Genomic DNA, 19,336 nt, shown 5'->3' with positions numbered 1-19,336 from the left:
TGTTGTATTCCTGAATGCAACAGGCTTGGCCCCTAGCGAAAACAATAAAGCCAGTAATACAAAAATTTTAAAAAACATTACCACATAGAAAATCAATAAAACAATAACATCATTCAAAGAGCCCGCTGAGGACGGAACACTGTTTTAGTTCAAACCAGTAGTAAAGAAGAAGAAAAATAAAACCAATGGAAAACAAAGCAGGGAGTATATTTTAGCAAGAAGGTTTGGAAAATGAAACCGGCTTTGGTTGTTGTGGGTTTTCCAGACTGTGTGGCCGTGACGCAGCCCAGGGAAACCCACAACAGCCCGTTGCCTCCGGCTGTGAAAGCCTTCGACAATTCAAACTATCTGCACTTGGCACCAAATGTCTTCAGCCAGCTTCAGCTTCTGGGGGGAAACAGCTTCATCTCTTTTCACTTCGGCAGCTTTGGAACTCTCTGCTGCTATACAATATTAGATAGCTGGGAGCTTTATAGAAAGCAGAAGAGCGCAGGTCAAGACTGCATTTTATTTACAACTCCAGGCCAAGCCCATTGCATTCAGGAATACAACGGGTGCTAGATTGTGGGGGGTGGAGTGGAAGAACTCTGCAGATGGCCTCCCCCCTCCCCCCAGGACCTGGAAAGGCTGCAGGGCAGCTCTCACATGGGGTAGCTCTCACATGGAAAGGATCTGCAGCCTCCGAGCCTCGGAGGGAAGTGGAAGGAGGAGGGGAGGGTCAGGGGTGGGAGACGGAAGGTGATTGGCTGGCTACTGGACAGACAGGCAAGCCAGTTGGAGGAGGAGGCACTCAGGGACGGGACAGCTGCCCTGAATGGGTGTTGAGCGCTGAGTGGCACAAGCCATGAGACACACTCCTCCTCCAAGGCCTTACCAGAAATATTAAGTGGAACAGATTATAAGAATAGTTTCTTCAAACAGAATTGTGACTCACCAACTCCATCCAAAAATAGCGGACTGACCCAAAGAACTTCCTGCCTTTCTCCTTCCTTCAAAACCTTGTGGTTCTTGAGATCCCCCGAAATCAGGATTTGTACAAGATGGGTCAAGTGCTCATAGAGTGAGATACAAGAGACTGGATAAAGCACAAAAATTGGGGGAGTACAGAAGTGGGAAAGCACTGATGAAGAACTCTTTGGTCTTCCTCATTCAGAATAAATTCAGAACACTTCCTTCATTAATATCTATTTGATCAGATATATTTTACTTGGCTTTTCAGTCAGAACTGGCTCAACCAGAAATAGAACTATTGAGACGAGTTGTAATTCCGGGAGATCCCTGGGCCCCACCCAGAGGATGGCTATCCTAGGCTTAAAGGTTGAAAAATAAGAACAATAACTGGTTGTCAGGCTGTTTTTGCTTCGTGCTCTGCTTCAAGGTAGAGAGCTTGCAGCTTGCCAATTCTGACTTCAGTATGGTGCCATTGCAGACCACTTCCTATTTCTACAGATGAGCGGGGGACATGAACATCTTCCACAGCCAAAAAAACAGTTTTTTGACACCTTTAAGACTAGAAGTTGTTGTTGTTTGTCTGAATGCAGCATTTTCTACATAGCATTTATTTGGTGGCTGGCAGAGACAGCAGAGCTCCAACAAAGCCACCTTCTTTTCCCCCAACTGCATAGCCTGCCATGTTCCTCTGGATCCCCTAAGGGAACTGGTTTTCCTTGCACATTTGTTTCAAAGCTGATAAGCAGCCGCAGTTATTTCCCTGAAGGATGTTGGGGAAGAAGAATTCAGGACCGTAAAGCCCGACTGTGGAAGAAAAGCACAGCAAGGCCTTGGGAGGATCCTGCTGGTTTATGTTGTGCAAACAGACCCTCTGTTTGACTTGGGCATTTGACTGCTTTTGCTCCACGTAAAGTTTTGATGGCTAGCCCAACAAGGGGGCTATTTTATTGGCCTCTGAAGAACCTCACTTTGGGGCAGGGGACTCGATATCTCCCTTCCTCCATTTTACGTAAGTGGCTTGACTTCCCATGAGACGAGGTGGAATGGCATCCGGCCCTCTCAATTCCTGTCAAATAGATGGGGAAGAAATGGAGGTAGTGACAGATTTTATTTTATTTTCATTCATTTTCTCCAGGTGGGAACTGGGGATCCCCTGGATTGACAGCTGTAGCATCATACCCCACTGAGTTCCCGTCCGCGCCAGGATCCAACCCCAAACTCCATGAGCGTCCCAACCTGGATTTGGCGACCATAGTCCCCATCCCTCCAGTGGCGGTGGGGGAACTGGGGAACCCGAATGCCAACCCCTCCAACAGCCCTCACTGGTTGTCTTGCACTGATAGTGACCTAAGGCGTGCTCCCACATGGTCCTGCCTCCTTGCCCTCCTTTGGCTTGTCCCTGGCTGAGTCAACTCCAGATAGGATATAAATGCAGAGGGCAAAGAGCCAAGGAGCAGGAAAGGGCTGTGTGAGTCGTTACTGGAACATGATTTATTTCTGCCTCATTTTCCTTCCTTCCTGCCCACAGGCCCTGCAATTATCATGACTTACAGGGTGAGATCGGTGTCATGTCACACCGGAACAAATGGCATATTTGGGGGGTGGGGGGTGGGACTAAACAGTGCATGCAAATTTGTGGAGGGTCACTGGCCAGGTTAAATTGAACCCTCCGACACAGTGGCAGTCAGCCCCTGGATCCCTGGCATTAGTGGAGGAAAGCCATAACATTTAGGCTCTGCTCCTGAGCTTCTCAGAAGCATCGGGCTCATTGCCATGGGCAGTGCTTGCCTAGAGGCCCGGATCCAGCAGAGCAATTCTTAACATTGATTTATGCAGTGCCAACAAAATCTTTGTGCCTAAGTTAACAGCACTCCTGATTGGTTCCAGTACCTTTAGAAAAGGGTACAGAGATGACCCTCACCCCAGATGTAGCAGAACCCTTTTTCTTCCTGGATGTTCAGGATGGGGGGAGGGATACTACACCCACGTGCAAAAGTCTTAATTTCCCCCCCCCCTTTCTTTTCATTGGGGAGTTTGTGCATTTTGTTCCGTGAACTTCCTACCTGAGGGGAATTCTGTGGCAAACTAAAAGCTCATTTCCAGTGTTTTGATCATGAGTTGATCTTTTTAAAAGTATTAGGGCTTGTTTTTTCTTTGTGGCTGAAGGAACCCTCATAAGTCTTTGGAATTCCAGCCTTGTGTGTTTTGAGACAATATTTCCTGCCAAAGCAGATTTTGCTCTGCTTTATTGGCACCATCTGAAACAACTGGTCTTCTGCAAAAATATTTCACATTCCCAAGTTCCCATTAAATTCCCATTGTTTTTTGGCAATCAGACATCTGGGGAGATGATTCTGGCCCTGGGTATCGAGGTCAGCTCCGCCCCAGTTTTCTTTACCCACAAAACTACCTGGCTCTCATGTTTCTTATACTAGCAGTGGGCAGTTCTATAAAGAAACACAATTGAGTTATATGCACAAGCCGCTACTGTACACACAGCAGAAACTGTAGGGACAGCAGCCTTGACAAGACCCATATCTATTCTTCAGTTCCACAATTGCACAGTAAAAGTCATATTGAAGAAGTTGAAGAAGAAGAGATGGTTCTTCTACGCCATTTTTCTCTACCTGAAGGAGTCTCAAAGCATCTTGCAATCGTCTTCCCTTTCCTCTCCCCACAACAAACACCCTGTGAAGTAGGTGAGGCTGAGAGAGCCCTGATATTACTGCTCTGTCAGAACAGCTTTATCAGTGCTGTGAACAGCCCAAGGTCTCCCAACTGGCTGCATGTGAATCAAACCCAGCTCACCAGATTAGAAGTCCGCACTCCTAACCACTACACTAAGCCGGCTCTCATACTGGCTTCAGAATCTAGCATCTGATGTTGAATTCAGGAGCTTTGTTATTGTGTTTTGTTTTTTAAACCAACAGATTTCTAGTCTTCAATACAATTAGAAAAGCTTGAAAGATCCAACCAAGACTCTCATAATACCTAGGGACCCCAATAAGAAGTCTTCAGGAAGTCACAAGATACTTTTGCTTCAATAAGTTACTCTTCTCAGAAGCCTGGTAGGATGAGCTCAGGTGGGCTTTCCATGGGCCATGGCGCAGAGCAAGGGATTGCACTCTCTTACAGATCCTCTGATACAAACAGGAGAATCTAGCTGGATCAGACCAAAGGTCCATTTCGTCCAGCTCTCTTTTCCTACAGTGGGCAACCAGAAGCCATGGAAGATCCACACGCACAGACACAGATTCCAGAGTCACCCTCTTTTGTCGCTCCCTATCTAGGACCTGGGATTCAGCGATGTACTGCCTCTGAACATGGAGATCCCATTTAATTATCTTGGCTAACGGCTGTTGCTTGACTCCCCCCCCCCTCCCCAATTTGTCTAAATCGCCTTTGAAGCAACCTAGTCTAATGACCATCATTACACCCTTTGGCAGTGAGGTCCACCAGTTAATCATGCCTGTCTCCGCAGTAAAAGTAAGTAAAGAGACAACCCGCACACCTACATATATGCCTATGTCGTGGCACTGTGTGTTCCTAGGGTAAATGTGTATTACTTCCATACGGAATTATTCATGCGTGCTTTTAAAAGGTTATTTTAATTTCATTACACAATCCAAAAGAACAGGGCTGGGAATTAAAGGCAGGCCTGTATTTTTCCAGCCTTATTAGAAGCATCTCTGAGGGTGTTTTTTACAATCCCATTCATTGTTGTGATTAAAAGAACATGCCGGGCTTGGAATCTTGAATCCAGTGCTGGGTAAATAAAGAGGCGGCAGCATTTCCAGAATCCTGGAATGGGGGAAAGAGGCTGGGGAGATTACACAAGCAAGGCTGTTGGAGAAGGCACCCACCCGGCAGCTTCCCCCTTTCAGACTGTTTGTTTGCAAAGGACTCTAATATTTGGCAAAGGCAGGGTGTCCCTTCCATGTCAAAATGCAAAAGGCAGGACTTTCCAGAAGGAGGCTTTTGTGGGAAGCGGACAACGCAACAGAAGGCACAACGGAAAAGAGCAAAGAAGAGACTTTTCAGATAAACTTCGTTGTGCATTTTTACTCTGCCTTTCCTCAAAGGAGCCCAGGTCAGCATACATATGGTTCCTTTCACATGCTATCCCCACAACAACCCTGTGGGGTAGGTTAGGCTGAGCAAAAGCGACTCACTGGCTCCAGGTCATGGCAGAGTGAGGAATTACATACACACATGAAGCTGCCTTGCGCTGAATCAGACCATCACGGTCAATATTGCCTACTCAGACTGGCAGCAGCTTCTCCAAGGTCTCAGGTAGGGAGGTCTTTTACATAATCTACTCATCCTCGTCATTTTTTTTAACTGGAGGTGCTGGGGACTGAATGTGGGACCTTCAGCAAGCAAAGGAGGGGCTCTTCCACTGAGCCAGAGGTCTTCCCCTGGGCATCCAAATTCCTAGACCAGGGTCTATTCAAGTTTTGCTTTGCTAGGGGCACCCCTCCTCTTTGGACCTGACCACGGTGGCATGGCCCATAAGGGGGTGCCAGTCCGCTCCCTCCCATGCCTCCGATGGCTGGGAGTGGGGCATCCACTGCGTTCCTCAATGGGGCAACACCAACAGACAGCAGAATCAATGCTGCTGGTTGCCACTGAAAAGCAAGGGTAAGCAAGCGGGCTCCCAAATTTGTGCTTCCTGCAAGGCCCAACAGGTCTCTGCAGCCTTGTTCTGCAAACCGAGGCCTAAAGAAATGGCAGCTTACAAAAAAAGTAAAGGGCAACGGTGGGAGGGGAACCTAGCAAATCCCGCGTGCCAGAGCGCTTCTGTTAAGTTGATGATTGAGGCAAAGCCTGTTGGACGCAGACCTGAGAGGCCAGAATTGGCTCCTAGTTTCTTACTCGACACAGAGCTGCCTGAATAAGGAACAGACATTGGCAAATGTCTACATCCCCAAATTAGCATTGTCCCAGGTCCCATGGCCAATTATACATCTCTAGGATGGGCAGACTGTCTCTTTCAAGATGCTCCAAAATAGTCACTAGCAATACATTATGCTCCCCATGAACATAATGCGGGTTCATGGGGTGCGGGTGTCAAGGATCAGGCCCACTGGACCTTGTGGGTTCCCAGGGTTGTTGTTGTTAGGTGTGAAGTCGTATCCGACCCATTGCAACCCCATGGACAATGATCCTCCAGGCCTCCAAGAGTATTGCTTCGTCCTTTGCTCATCCCCATCCCCCAATACAAACACCCAGTTTTTTCACAGGGGCAATTAGCCAGGACAGAAAGCTGACATTGAAATGATAGGAGAACTGGCTACAACCAGGCACTAACCACAGACAGGTTGGAGACATTCACCATACCACACATCACCCTTGCCCAGGGGAGTGGAAATTTGCTTCACTTGAAAGGAGGGAAAGGTACAGCTCTCAAATATGCTTTGAGTCAGCCCAGGCAAGTCAGATCATAGAAACTAAGCAGGCTCGACCCTGGCTAGTATATGGATGGGAGACTTCCACTTAACACTAAGGTCATTATGTGGAGGTAGGCCATGCAAACCACCTCTGAGTGTCTTTTGCTGGGCTGCCCGACAATCCTAGGACCTCCTAGGATCTACATACATGCCATATAATTTCTAACATATGAAGGCCTTCTAAATTAATTGTCCTATCGTTCACAACCTTATTCAGGTCTTGCAAACTGCAGGCAGTGGCTTCCTTGACTGACTCAGTCCATCATAGGTTGGGTCTTCCTGCTGCCTTTAATTTCTCCCAGCATTACTGTCTTTTCCAGTTACAAGAAAATGGACACCCAGAAGAACCTTTGTGTCTGGTCCTAAGCTTCGCTTCTTGTGCTCTAGACCAGTGGTCCCCAACCTTTTTATCACCGGGGACCACTAAACGCTTGACAATTTTACTGAGGCCCGGTGGGGGGGGGGTAGTTTACTCCTCTACTCTCAACTACTGCCCTAGCGCTCTCTGATCGCTATGGTAATGTTTAAACATCCTTTCAAAATAAGATACAGACACGACACAACAATGAAGTGTGTTGTAAAGGGCTGGGGGGGATGAAGTAAAGGGCCGGGGGGGGAGAAGGCGTCCTTCGGGGCCCACCTCCAATTAGTCGAAGGACCACATGTGGTCCACGGCCCACAGGTTGGGGATCGCTACTTTAGACTAGGGGTAGTCAACCTGTGGTCCTCCAGATGTCCATGGACTACAATTCCCATGAGCCCCTGCCAGCATTTGCATTAGCACAGCTGGCAGGGGCTCGTGGGAACTGTAGTCCATGGACATCTGGAGGACCACAGGTTGACAACCCCTGCTCTAGACCTTTGAACAGGGAACTGGTGGTTTTGTACTCTAAAATCAGCTTTGGGTCAGCCCAGATCATGGGGTCTGATGGCAGGATGTGTCTCCCCCACACCTCTGATTGTATCTAACCACTGCATTCTTTGTTTCGTTAGCAGCCCTAAATCTGTAGGGAGATTGCTGCAAGACTCACAATGAAAAGGATGCCTCCAAATTCCAGGGATTGGGGCAGAGGAGGAATACTTTTGACCCTGCACAGCTGCCTTGCAGCCTAAAATCAGCTTCCGCACTCACATCCCTTTGCACAGGGAACAATGAATGGTGGAATTTGCCCCACCTCCTATTTGGCCCCTGGCCAGTGTCTGGAAGGGAGACTGGAGTGCAGCAGTTGTGCATCTTTGGTAAGGTGAGTTCCCTGCAGATTTGGGCCTGCAAGGAAAAGGGGTCGATTGGCTTTTTGAAGGCCCCTGGCCTGCCTGACCTCTGAGCTCCCTCCCAGCCCAGGAGTTACTGCTGCTCTGCATGAAGAGGAAAGGGGTGGAGCAGCATCTGGGGAAGGGAGGAGGTTGAGGCGGGGGCTGCCTTTTGAGGCTCCGTCAGGAAGCACACACAGCTGCCCGGTGGATTTCGCGGTGCAGAACGGAGGCAGCGCCTGGACAGCTTCTCTTTCTCCCTCTCTCGGCTGCTATGTGCTGTAAGTACTGGCCAGGTGCCCGGCTCTCCCTCTCCCTCTCCCTCCCCAACAGATAGCCCCCCTCCCACACTAATTGCCTCTGCTTTCTGCCTGGCAGGGCTGTGCTGCACCCTCCCTTTGGTGATGCTCCTGAGTCTAAGTGTGAGCCCCGCGGCCTCCAGCACAGGTAGGAGATTCCCTCCCCCCTTTCGTCCTACAGCCCTTCTGTAGGGGAGACCAGAAGCCCACCCCCATATTTCTGTTCCCATTGCAATGTGGACATTATGCAGGGGGCAAAATATTCCCCAGAGCAGTGGAGAAAGCTGGGATGGCCGTGGCGTGGCAGAGAGGCATAGAAGTCTGGCAAACTTTGGGAAATGGTTTATCATTTTTTGGGAGGGGGCAGGGATGTTTGGTGTGTTTCCACAGAAGGGAGAACCAAGGGAAGGGCTGTTCAGGGGTGTGCTGGAAACAGAAGTTGGGCCAGGCGATCAAACCTAGCAGCTCTTGGGGTCTTTGGGCTACAAGGTTGATTGGAGCCAAGGATCTTCCGGGCTTCGGAGTTCAGCTGAAAGGCATGTGAGGCTGGGTTTCTGGGCATGGGCAGTGTGCCTCTCCATCACCATAGCTGGCTTCCACACCTCTTGCATCAGAATGCAGGGGGGACACGCTTCATGTGGGCGTGGAGACTGGCATTTCCACACCTGCAGGGCATTTGGGGCTCCTGCGTCAAAGAGACGGTCGTCAGGCTGCCACTTTCCAGAGCCTGTGAAGTTATGGTCCACCCTGTCCCCAGGGCCTGCAGCAGATGGTGCACATCTGTACACTAGAAGGACTTGGCATGTGTGTAAAGGCACAACAGAAAACGGACACAAAAGATCCCTGTGTGCACCAAAAAACTGGACTAGATGAACCACCGTTCTGATCTTACAAGCACAGGGATCTTTTGTCCACCTGCATGTAGGCTCACTGGCTAGCGCAGAAGCGCATTGGAGCATGCGCAATCAAGTCAGTAACTGGATTTTCCTCTGCCAGGCAGCCTCCCCACCCCAAGCTGATGCTAACAGGAGAGAGGTGCCATGGAGTTCTGGATCCCAGCACCTCTTGTTTTCCAAAATAAGCTTTTGTTTGTCTTACTTCTCAGGGGCTTGTTCCAGTTAATGGCAAAATATCAAGACAGGTGATAGAAATAGAGTCAATGTTGGTGCCCAAGACTGCCTGGATCGTTTGCCAGGCAACGCAGCTAGTTCTTTGTCCACGTCCCTCCTTGGTGGATCTTGCTGTAGAGCAGTGGTTCTCAACCTTCCTAATGCCATGACCCTTTAATACAGTTCCTCATGTTGTGGTGACCCCCAGCCATAAGATTATGCAAGTGTTCTTTCACAGAAATTAAACTGAAATTGACCAATGGCGTGAAGATCCATTGTTCATGATCGTATATAAATTGGTTTTTTTCCCGGGGTTTCTCAGTTCAGTTCTGCCTCTTGTCCCACCATGCCGATCTCGCTCTTTTCCACTGCTCCAGACAGATGAACACTCTATCTCCATCTACCCCACAAGCCTGTTGTGTAGATGGTGCCCTCCCCCTGGGCCAAGCTGCTTGCCCTGCCGTGACCCCTGTGAAAGGGTGGTTCGACCCCCAAAGGGGTCCCGACCCAGAGGTTGAGAACCACTGCTGTAGAAACAGGGACACTTCAAGATATTTCATTCCCTCCCTCCCACCAGGTCACTCTTTGCCGCTGCCAGCCAGGTCTGAGCCAAGAGGCAGTGTTTGTTGGCTCCCAGGCCGCTGAAGGCCAGCGTGAGTTGAACCCCTGTGGTGCCCTGGCCGCTTCCTTGCCCTCATTATGCCATTGTTTCATGGCTTGGCTGACGGACTGGCCGTGCACAGGGGCTTTACATAGAACCTTAGAGGCAAGAGGCGAGTCCGCCCGCCGTCTCAGGGAACGAGATGGACGTTCCCTTGCTCTAACCTTGGTCTAACTGGCTTGCAGAGAAGTGGAGCAGAGCGAGAAAGATGTTGCAAGAGGGGCTGCAGTGGCAAAGAAGCCCAACAGTGTTGCAAATGCTTTGGCTTTGAGCCAAGAAGTTCAATTTTGGGTTAAAGAAAATATTACTGGAAAGGTGAAATTGACCAGAAACTCAGGCGGCGAAATTCCATGCCAGGGCACACAGCATGACTGGCACAGCTGCCTAAAACCCTCACCAGTCGTGAACTGCAGCAACCAGACTGTTAGGCCAAGGAAGCCAACCACAAACTGGGGACTCCTACAGTTCTGCTGTTATTCCAGGGGGAAAATCTCTTGGGTCTTGGCCCAGTCCTCCCTCCCCCCCCCCCAGCCAATTGCTCTCCTTCCTTCCTCACAGGGTTAATGTGAGAACCAGTAGGGCGAAGCTCTTGGGATGAAAGGAAGAGAGAGAGGTGGGGGTGGGGGGTGATTTGATTGATAGTTTGAACAGTGCCACATGCCACAGAGGATGGCGCTAGCTTCTCAGGGGAAGCTGGGCCCCAGCAGGGCTGGGTTTGGTGGATCCAGATAAGACGACCGTGCCATTTGCTAACAATGTATTAATAAGCTTTGCTCATTGTCTCGCGGCCTTCCAAGAACTGGGAGCCTTACACCAAAGAGCAAAGCTGCCCCAGACGGCCTCGGCCAGCCTCAGGCCCCTGCCCCCCTCCCGCAAGCAAGATCCCGATGGCGTTGCTGAGAAAAGCCACCCTCATTTTAATTCTTATTCCCCACCAGAGACAAATACCCAGGAATCCTGCAGGCTTCAGACATTCACCAGACAATGCTAATGTGGCCTAATGCAACTTCACTACTTTTTAAAAAACATTTGAAAGGAGGAAAAGGGAGCGTGGGCGCTCTCTTTTTCTGGCAAGCTTGAGTTAAGCTTTTATGGATCCAGATGTTTTTGCTATATGCACTCCACCGAGTAAACAGTGTCATGTCCTCTGTACACAAAGCAGAAGTGCAGGTTCAGAGGCTGCAGCCCAGCCCACAGCCGGGATTAAGCCCTGTTGAATGCTGAAAGAGACTCGCTTGCTCTCCTGCAGGCCTTTGGCCAGTTTTGCTACACCCGAGTGGCAAAGGATGCTACACCCGAGTGGCAAGGGTGTTTTCACAAGAGTCAAGTTTGGATTTGCAAACCAAGTGAAAAAGCACTCCCTAGCAGGGGTGCAGAGCCTCTTGTGGCGCAGAGTGGTAAGGCAGCAGACATGCAGTCTGAAAGCTCGGCCCATGAGGCTGGGAGTTCGATGACTCAGCCTTCCATCCTTCCGAGGTCGGTAAAATGAGTACCCAGCTTGCTGGGGGGTAAACGGTAATGACTGGGGAAGGCACTGGCAAACCACCCCGTATTGAGTCTGCCATGAAAACGCTGGAGGGCGTCACCCCAAGGGTCAGACATGACCCAGTACTTGCATAGGGGATACCTTTACCTAGCACGGGGGTGCACATGAAGCTTTTCAAAATGCAGTGCTTTCCCCCCTTCTTAGGCCAGGGGTGCACCAAAGCCCTCAACCGGCAGCCGTTTCCTCTAGCAGTAGGTTCCTTCTGTACCCCTGGCACTAGAAGAGGACTTCAGTTCTATGGTGTCTGCACTGCCAGTGGGCTCTCAAACAGGGGGAGCTGGGGAGCGCCAGCAGCGCAGTGCTTATGTCTGAACCGTCTCCATTGTGGGGAACAAAATGATGTCGCCATCGGGGCAGTGCGCAAGTGGAAGTACTTTACTGCTGACATTAAATGCCAGGGGGAAAAATCCTCTAGAGCTCTTGCATGCCAAGGAGGCAACATCCTAATGGAGATTCAGAAAGTGTTCGTAAGCATTGTGCAATGCTCCCCAAGGGTATCCGATGACCGGCTGTTGTGGGTTTTCCAGGCTGTGTGGTCTTGTGGCCTGGTAGCTTTAGTCCCTGATGTATCACCAGTAACTGTGGCTGGCATCATCAGAGGTAGGACCTGGCAAGACGGGAATCTCCCCGTGCCAAAGTGACCATGGCCACACAACCCAGAATACCCACAACCTCTAGTTGACTCTGGCTGTGAAAACCTTTGAGAATTAATTGCATCAGGTGACCTGGCCATGGAATTTGGGACCCATCATTAGCCAGCACCTTGTGGCTGACTGGTCAAAGGTGGGGGGGGGGGCTGAGACTGAGCCCCAGCACTTCCTTTCAAAACATCACCCATCTTCTGGAGGAAGCAGGAGGATCTTGCCCCTTTATTGTTGCCTGGCTGGGTCTCAGTTCATCCCATCGTTCATCCCATCTCTGCCATCCAGCAAGGACGAGGCTGCCCTGAGGGCTTCAGGGAATGGGGCAGCGTCACTAAGCCTGCTCGTGGCACGCAGAGGAGATTACTGGCTGGGAATATGGGGTTCAGCGGCATGTGTCCAGGAGTTGGAAGGCATGATATCTGTGTTGAGGCTGGACCACCACCCAAGGCTTCACAACTCCTTTTGTTGGCTGCTCCTGTGGATGACCTGTAGTAGTAGCACTGGCCAGGGCTGCTGAGGTATGGGAGCAGAGTGGGAAACGAGAAGCGCCATCCAGGGGCTGCCTAGCAACTGTCAGCAGCATCCTTCTCAGCATGCTCTATCCTGCTGCAACCCTTCACTGTGACATGATGACGTCAAAGAGGATTGACCCTTTGGGGAGCATGAACGTGTGGGCCAGGAACTATACTGCTGTCTGCTGTTCATTGTTTCCATTTCCCATTCCCATTCCCTTTTCTGTTCTTTCAAGACAGGTTCATCTTTAGTTTCTTCACCAGCTGCCTAAGGGGTCTTTTTTGTGTTGGGCGGGACTTGTGGCCATGACTATATGAATTCATCAGTGTTTCCATTTTGCCTTTAGATCCCTACGTTTGTCCTTTGGGCAAGTGGGTAAACAGCATCTCTGTTTAGTCTGTAATCTCTTTTGGCCCTTAAGCTTCGCTTGTGAGTGGGTGGGTTGATGTGGCCATGTTTTGCACAGTAGTGTTTGTATCACCAGGGTTACGCTGTAGTATGTGGCAGATGGAGTGTGCTGGAGGGATGAAGAGGTGCTACTATAGGGTGGGCAGCAGAGGAGGAGGAAGGACAGGCCTGAAGTGGAAGCGGTTTACACCTGTTACTTCCTCGTGTCCTGCTCGTAGTCAAGTCTGCCTCAGTCTTGTTGATTGCACATCAAGCTTAAAAACACTGCTGCTGAATGCCAGGGTTCGCAGGAAGGCATCTAGTTATAACAGAGATTCCCAACAGGGGTTCTGGAGTTTATTTATTTATTTGGATTTTTATACCGCCCAATCTTTACAGCTCTGGGCAGTTCCTGAGGTTCCGTGAGAGCTCCCCGGGGGTTCCACAGCCTTTCCACAGCATTGCAGGTGGCCACAGTTTACCCTCTTTTTCAACTTGTTTCCCAACCCAGAAATGGCAGCCTCAGCTTAGCATGTGCCCTTGTTCAGTGCCCCTGCCCAATCGGGTTGGGATACCTACCAAAAAAAGAGCCCCAAAGGGTAAACTGTGCTGCCGACAAGAGGCAATGTGTGATAAAAACTAATTAAAAATAATCTTAAGAAAAGTTATATGTTTCTATCAACTTATTATATTTATTTTTTGCAAAAAATACTCCTCAGTATCTTTGACTGCTGGGAGCAGCGGTCTTCATAATTCGCTAAGCCCTAAGTGGGCAGAGAAAGGGGCAAAGCCAGTCTGTGTGAGGGGCCAATCGGAAGGCACTTTGCACCTTCTGATTGGCCCCTCACCCAGACTGACAAGAATTCCAGCCACTCGGGTGAGGGGCCAATTGGAAGGCGTGAAGCGCCTTCCGATTGGCCCATTACTCAAATGTCTGGAGTTCTGCAGGGGCGACAGAGGCTTACCTGCAGGCCTCTGAGCAGGCCCGCCATGTCAGGGACATGGCAGGCCTGCTCCGAGGCCCGCAGGGAAGCCGGGGACTCGGCGGGGAGGGGGCTGGCTGGCCAGGGGGGTCCCCGCACATGGGGCCGGGGGGGGCACGGGGGCCACCGATGCAGCCCCCCCTTACGAGCGGACTTTGAAGCCTAGTTAAATCATAAAACATAATATTAGCAATGGCTTTCTAGTAGATAATTCTTACATGTTTCAAGGCTCAACTTAAAACATTCAAAAATATAGTTGCACATTGAAGACTAGTGAACATCTGTTCCACAAAGCCCTAGACAAGGAAGAAAGATAACAGTCACACAGCAACGAGTCGCTAGCTTTGATCTCGCTCTGCCCTCCAAAAGGGGAGTTGGCTATTTACCTTCCATGAGGGAGTTGGCTTTTTCAGGCTGCCAAAACTAACTGACGAGAACACAGTGACCTGCCGGAAGCTTATTCTCTCCTACGTATTACCTGTAACCTTTATGAATTTTCTTGGGGGGAAAAAATCAATCCATGAATGTACTCATTATATGCTTATTCTCTTTGTTTTTGTTTTTTTCACACATTTTGCCTATGTGTAACTATATTTTTGAATGTTTTCAGTTGTGCCTTAAAACACGTAAGAATTATCTACTGGAATACCTTTGTTAATATTAATATTTTTTATGATTTAATATTGACGAGACTTTTTGCAAAAAAAAAATTAGAATAAATAAGTGCACAGGAACATACTATATATTTTCTTAAGATTATATTGAATATAATAATTTATTTTCATTACACATGGCCACTAGTCAACAACACATCCCTTTAGGGCTCTTTTTTTTTGTGTCTTGCATGCCATGCTGTAGGTTGGGAAGTGCCAAGAGCTTTGGGGGGTTGGAACCTGAGGAGAGCAGGGATTGGGTATGGGATGGACTTCAGTGGGGTTATAAAGCAGCCCTTTCTCCAGTTGAACTGGGAGATAGCTTGTAATACAGGAAGATCTCCAACCACTTCCTGTGATGTGACAACTGGAGTAGCCTGGGCACATCCAGTAAGATTGTCTGGGTGACATCACTTCTGTGGGTGTGGACAGGAGGCGTGGCCAGCCTGACAGCACTTCTGCAGTTTCTCGAAGCCTGAAAAATATTTCAGGAGTTCATCCTCAGTCAAATGGTTGAAAAAGGCTGAGATTGAGGCAGGATCTAATCCTGGCGGAGACCCACCTGGTGTGCATCACAGAGACTTGGCTTGATGAAGGAGGAGGGGGAAAGCATCTCCAAATCATACTGCGGTGGTCAGGGATGTGGAGTGGTGCATCTATTAAGTGTTTCTGGTTTTCACTGGATGCTTTGGTACCCAAAGTCCAGATTTGGGGTGTATGTATCTGATGCTGGGGATCAGGGTCAGAACAGTGATTGATTCTTTTGGTATATGTTCAATCTGACTATCCAGTAGTTTTTATGCTTAAGCTAATGGCCAGAGCTGCAGACTGGTACCAAGGAGCCCAAGATTTGTAGTACTTGGGGACTTCAGTGTCCCCACTGAAGCTGCCCTGATGGGAATGGCTAGTACTTCATGGCAATCAAAGTATTGTGCTAGGACATTCTTACACATGTAGCAAGGAAGACCCTTGATCTGGTTTTCTTTGAGGGCAAAGTATATCATTTGGCAATAGGAGACTCTACAGCTATGCTCTTGACATGGACCCACCATTAGTTGGTGAGGTTTAGACACAGACAATCTCTGCAAGGATCAGGGCATATTAGGATCATCCTCACCAGGACATTGATGCATCTGAAAAGTTTCCTTATATCTCTTGAAGATTTACTGAGAGCCAGTTTGGTGTAGTGGTTAGGAGTGCGGACTTCTAATCTGGCATGCCGGGTTCGATTCTGCGCTCCCCCACGTGCAACCAGCTGGGTGACCTTGGGCTCGCCACAGCACTGATAAAACTGTTCTGACCGAGCAGTGGTATCAGGGCTCTCTCAGCCTCACCCACCCCACAGGGTGTCTGTTGTGGGGAGAGGAATGGGAAGGCGACTGTAAGCCGCTTTGAGCCTCATTCGGGTAGGGAAAAGCGGCATATAAGAACCAACTCTTCTTCTTCTTCTTCTTCTACTGGTCAACGAGGCTGGCACACCTTTTAACACTCTGATTGATCTGTGGACCTGGTTGACATGTGGGCTCAATTCTTTGCCACCACTGCATTCATGACATGCTGCCCAAGAGAGCTTTTCTCAGTTGTGGGGGACTCTTTTCTCAAGCCCTAAAAGCCATAGACCTGGAAAATGTACAAACTGGCTGTGACTCATTTGCAAAATATTTTGTGGATAAAAATCACTCACATCCGCCACAACTTGGATGATGAGGTTAGTTCCATTCAATCTCAGGATGTTATCTGAGCACAAACTGGGCCTCGTTGCATGGGTGACTTTCAGTCTGTAAGATCTGGAAAGTGGATAAGCTACTTATAAGCATGCGGTCCACCATCTCTTGACTCAGAACTTGTCCTTGGTAGCCCAAAATATCTAGCCATGACAGCTGGGTCAAGCGGAACCAGGAGGTGATATATGCTCCCTTGAGAGATGGTGTAGTCCTGGCCACTTGAAGTTTGTGACACCAGTCCTAAGGACCCATAGGACAGAAATAATTACTACTCAGTGAATAATTTAGATCAAGAGGGGTAGATGAGTTAGTCCAGGGGTAGTCAAACTGTGGCCCTCCAGATGTCCATGGACTCCAATTCCCAGGAGCCCCTGCCAGCATTCGCTTGGAGTCCATGGACATCTGGAGGGCCACAGTTTGACTACCCCTGAGTTAGTCTATCTGTAATAGCAGAAAAGAGCAAGAGTCTAGTAGCACCTTAAAGACTAACAAAATCTGTGCCAGGCTTTCTTGGCAGGATATGAGCTCACTCCTTCTACGGCTAATCTGACATCCTTGGACCAAGTGGTTGTGCAACTTTAGATGGTCTTGGATGAGTTGGATTGTTTAGAGCCATTTCAATCCAGTTTCAGGCTTGGGTTTAGGGCAGAAGTGTGCATGGGCATCTTGATTAAAAATCTGAAGAGGGAGAGTGATGTTGAGTCTGTCCTTGTTGATTTTCCTGGACCTCTCAGTAGCTTTTAATAATATTGACCATAGTGGTCCCTGCTTGGATCATGATTAGGTTATATTTTGTGCATTGGAACAAAAAATCCCAGTGTCAAGAACAGGCTTAATGCAATCTGAATTTGCTGAGGCTGAGAGGGAAAAGGATGGGGGGGGGGAGTTGTAGTGGATAATGAAAGGGTCAACCCAGTGCTGCAGTGGTGAAAAAGGCAAACTCTACGTTAGGGATTCCTAGGAAAGGGAGAATAATACGGCTGATACAGGAACTGCCCTGAGTAGATCTACGGTGTGGCCTCATTTGGAATACTGTGTACAGTTATGGTCACTGTATCTCAAAAAAGCACAAAGTAGGCCAACCAAGAAGATAAGGGGGTTAGAACACCTTCCCTGTGAGAAAAGGCTGAAGCATCTGGGTCTTTGCTAACCTGAAAAGAGACAACTAAGGGGAGGCATGATAGAAGTTTATAAAATTATGCATGGGGTGGGGACAGTTGACAAAGATAACTTCTTCTCCCCCTCCCCAAATACTAGTGCTTGAGGGCATCTAATGAGGCTGATGGACAGTAGATTCAGGACACACAAAAGGAAACACTAGTACTTGCAGGGGTAGTCAAACTGCGGCCCTCCAGATGTCTATGGACTGGCAGGGGCTCATGGGAATTGTAGTCCATGAACATCTGGAGGGCCACAGTTTGACTACCCCTGACTTAGAGAGTGATTAAAATGTGGAATTTGCTACCAGCGGATGCAGTGCTGGCCACAGAAATAAACATCTATAAAAGAGGATTAGATAGATTCATGGAGGATGAGTCTATCAGTGGCTACAAGCCATGGTGACTAAGAGGAACCTTCACATTCAGAGGCACTAATCCTCTGAACCCCCAAGCCAGGAGGTAGCATCAGGGGAAGGCCTCGGCCTCTATGCCTTGTTGTTGGCTGTCCAGATTGGTTGGCCACTGTGTGAGACAGAATGCTGACCACATGGACTATTGCTCTGATCCAGTGGGGGTCTTATTATTATCAAGCAAACTGTCTGAAATCTTCAATTGGTCCAGTATATAGTAGCAAAGCTTTTGTTGGGGACAAATACAACTATTTGTACTACCATAGAATCACAGAATCATAGAATCATAGAGTTGGAAGGGGCCATACAGGCCATCTAGTCCAACCCCCTGCTCAATGCAAGATCAGCCCAAAGCATCCTAAAGCATCCAAGAAAAGTGTGTATCCAACCTTTGCTTGAAGACTGCCAGTGAAGATCAGGGTCAGAACAGAACCACTTGCTTGAAAGAACTGTGATGATAGCCCTTTTGTTTCTGGGGGCAATTCAAAGTTCTGGTGGTTAGACTGCCTGGGTTTGAGGTATCTGGTGGACCACCTCCTCCTATACCAGGGTTTCTCGACCAGGGTTTCGTGAAACCGTGGGATTTGTTGACGGCCCTGGAAGGATTTCCTGAATGGCGGGCCTGCTTCGAGGCTCCCACGGAAACCGGGGGACTGCTGGGGAGGGGGGTGGTCGGAGAAGCCTTTGGGGAGTCGGCGGGGGGGGGGGCGGGGGGGGTCCTCGGCCCCTTCAAAGCCTAGTAATACAATAATACGGTACCCCTTAAGTCTTGCCTGGTTCTTTCCCTGCTGTCATATGGGATTCAGGCTTTTACATGAAACTGAGTTCTTTATGAGGGACAGCAGGCATCTGCTTGTTATTTTATAGTTATTTTATTGTCTGTTGAAACCACTGCTGTTTCCATGATATTTTATGATTTCTACTGATATTATTATTGGGAAAAAGTTTAGTCCTGTGGCACCTTTAAAACCAACAGAGTTTTATGACAGACTATCTCCAGAGAAAATTGGACCTTGGCAGATCCACGGTGCTGTTTCTGCTAGATCTGACACAGCCAGCCATGGGCTTCTGACCACCAAGCCGACACAGGAATTCAAGGCCCAGCCATAAAATGACTGTGGTCTTCTCTCCAAGGTTGGAGGGAGACACACAGAGGAGAGACACACGCGTCAGAGCGTCTATAGCAGGGGTAGTCAAACTGCGGCCCTCCAGATGTCCATGGACTACAATTCCCAGGAGGCCCCTGCCAGCATTCGCTGGCAGGGGCTCCTGGGAATTGTAGTCCATGGACATCTGGACGGCCGCAGTTTGACTACCCCTGGTCTATAGGGTCTTTTTGTGTCTCTTCTTTCAAAAATCCTTCGAAATATCCTTTAAAAACAGGGTAGAACTTTCAAAAACAGATTGTTTTTTTGTGAATGTATGACATCTTGATTTGAGCAGCTTGAAAAAGATTTCCTGATATGGGGTCTTGCAGCTGGCCTCCTATCGCCAAAATCTTTGTTACAGCTTCTGCTATCAAGCATTATCTTCACACTGCGACACGGCAGCAGTATGATTTTGTTAAAGGACTGATTAGAACACATTGAGTTTAT

General features: G+C 48.9%; 1 protein-coding gene across 1 annotated transcript in view; it reads left to right on the top strand.

Annotated features, from left to right (window-relative positions):
• Window positions 1–7,623: 7,623 nt before the first annotated feature.
• Window positions 7,624–19,336, top strand: part of PTGS1 (prostaglandin-endoperoxide synthase 1) — a 33,023-nt gene continuing 21,310 nt past the window's right edge. Inside the window, exons 1-2 of the mRNA XM_077305633.1 lie at window positions 7,624–7,933; window positions 8,031–8,099. Of these exons, the coding sequence (XP_077161748.1) occupies window positions 7,927–7,933; window positions 8,031–8,099 (76 nt within the window). The 5' untranslated portion in view covers window positions 7,624–7,926. The remainder of the gene's footprint in view (window positions 7,934–8,030; window positions 8,100–19,336) is intronic.

This window comes from Paroedura picta, chromosome 12, assembly GCF_049243985.1.
Source record: "Paroedura picta isolate Pp20150507F chromosome 12, Ppicta_v3.0, whole genome shotgun sequence".
In the NCBI taxonomy this organism is placed as follows: domain Eukaryota; kingdom Metazoa; phylum Chordata; class Lepidosauria; order Squamata; family Gekkonidae; genus Paroedura; species Paroedura picta.
This window is presented reverse-complemented; position numbering and strand designations above follow the sequence as displayed.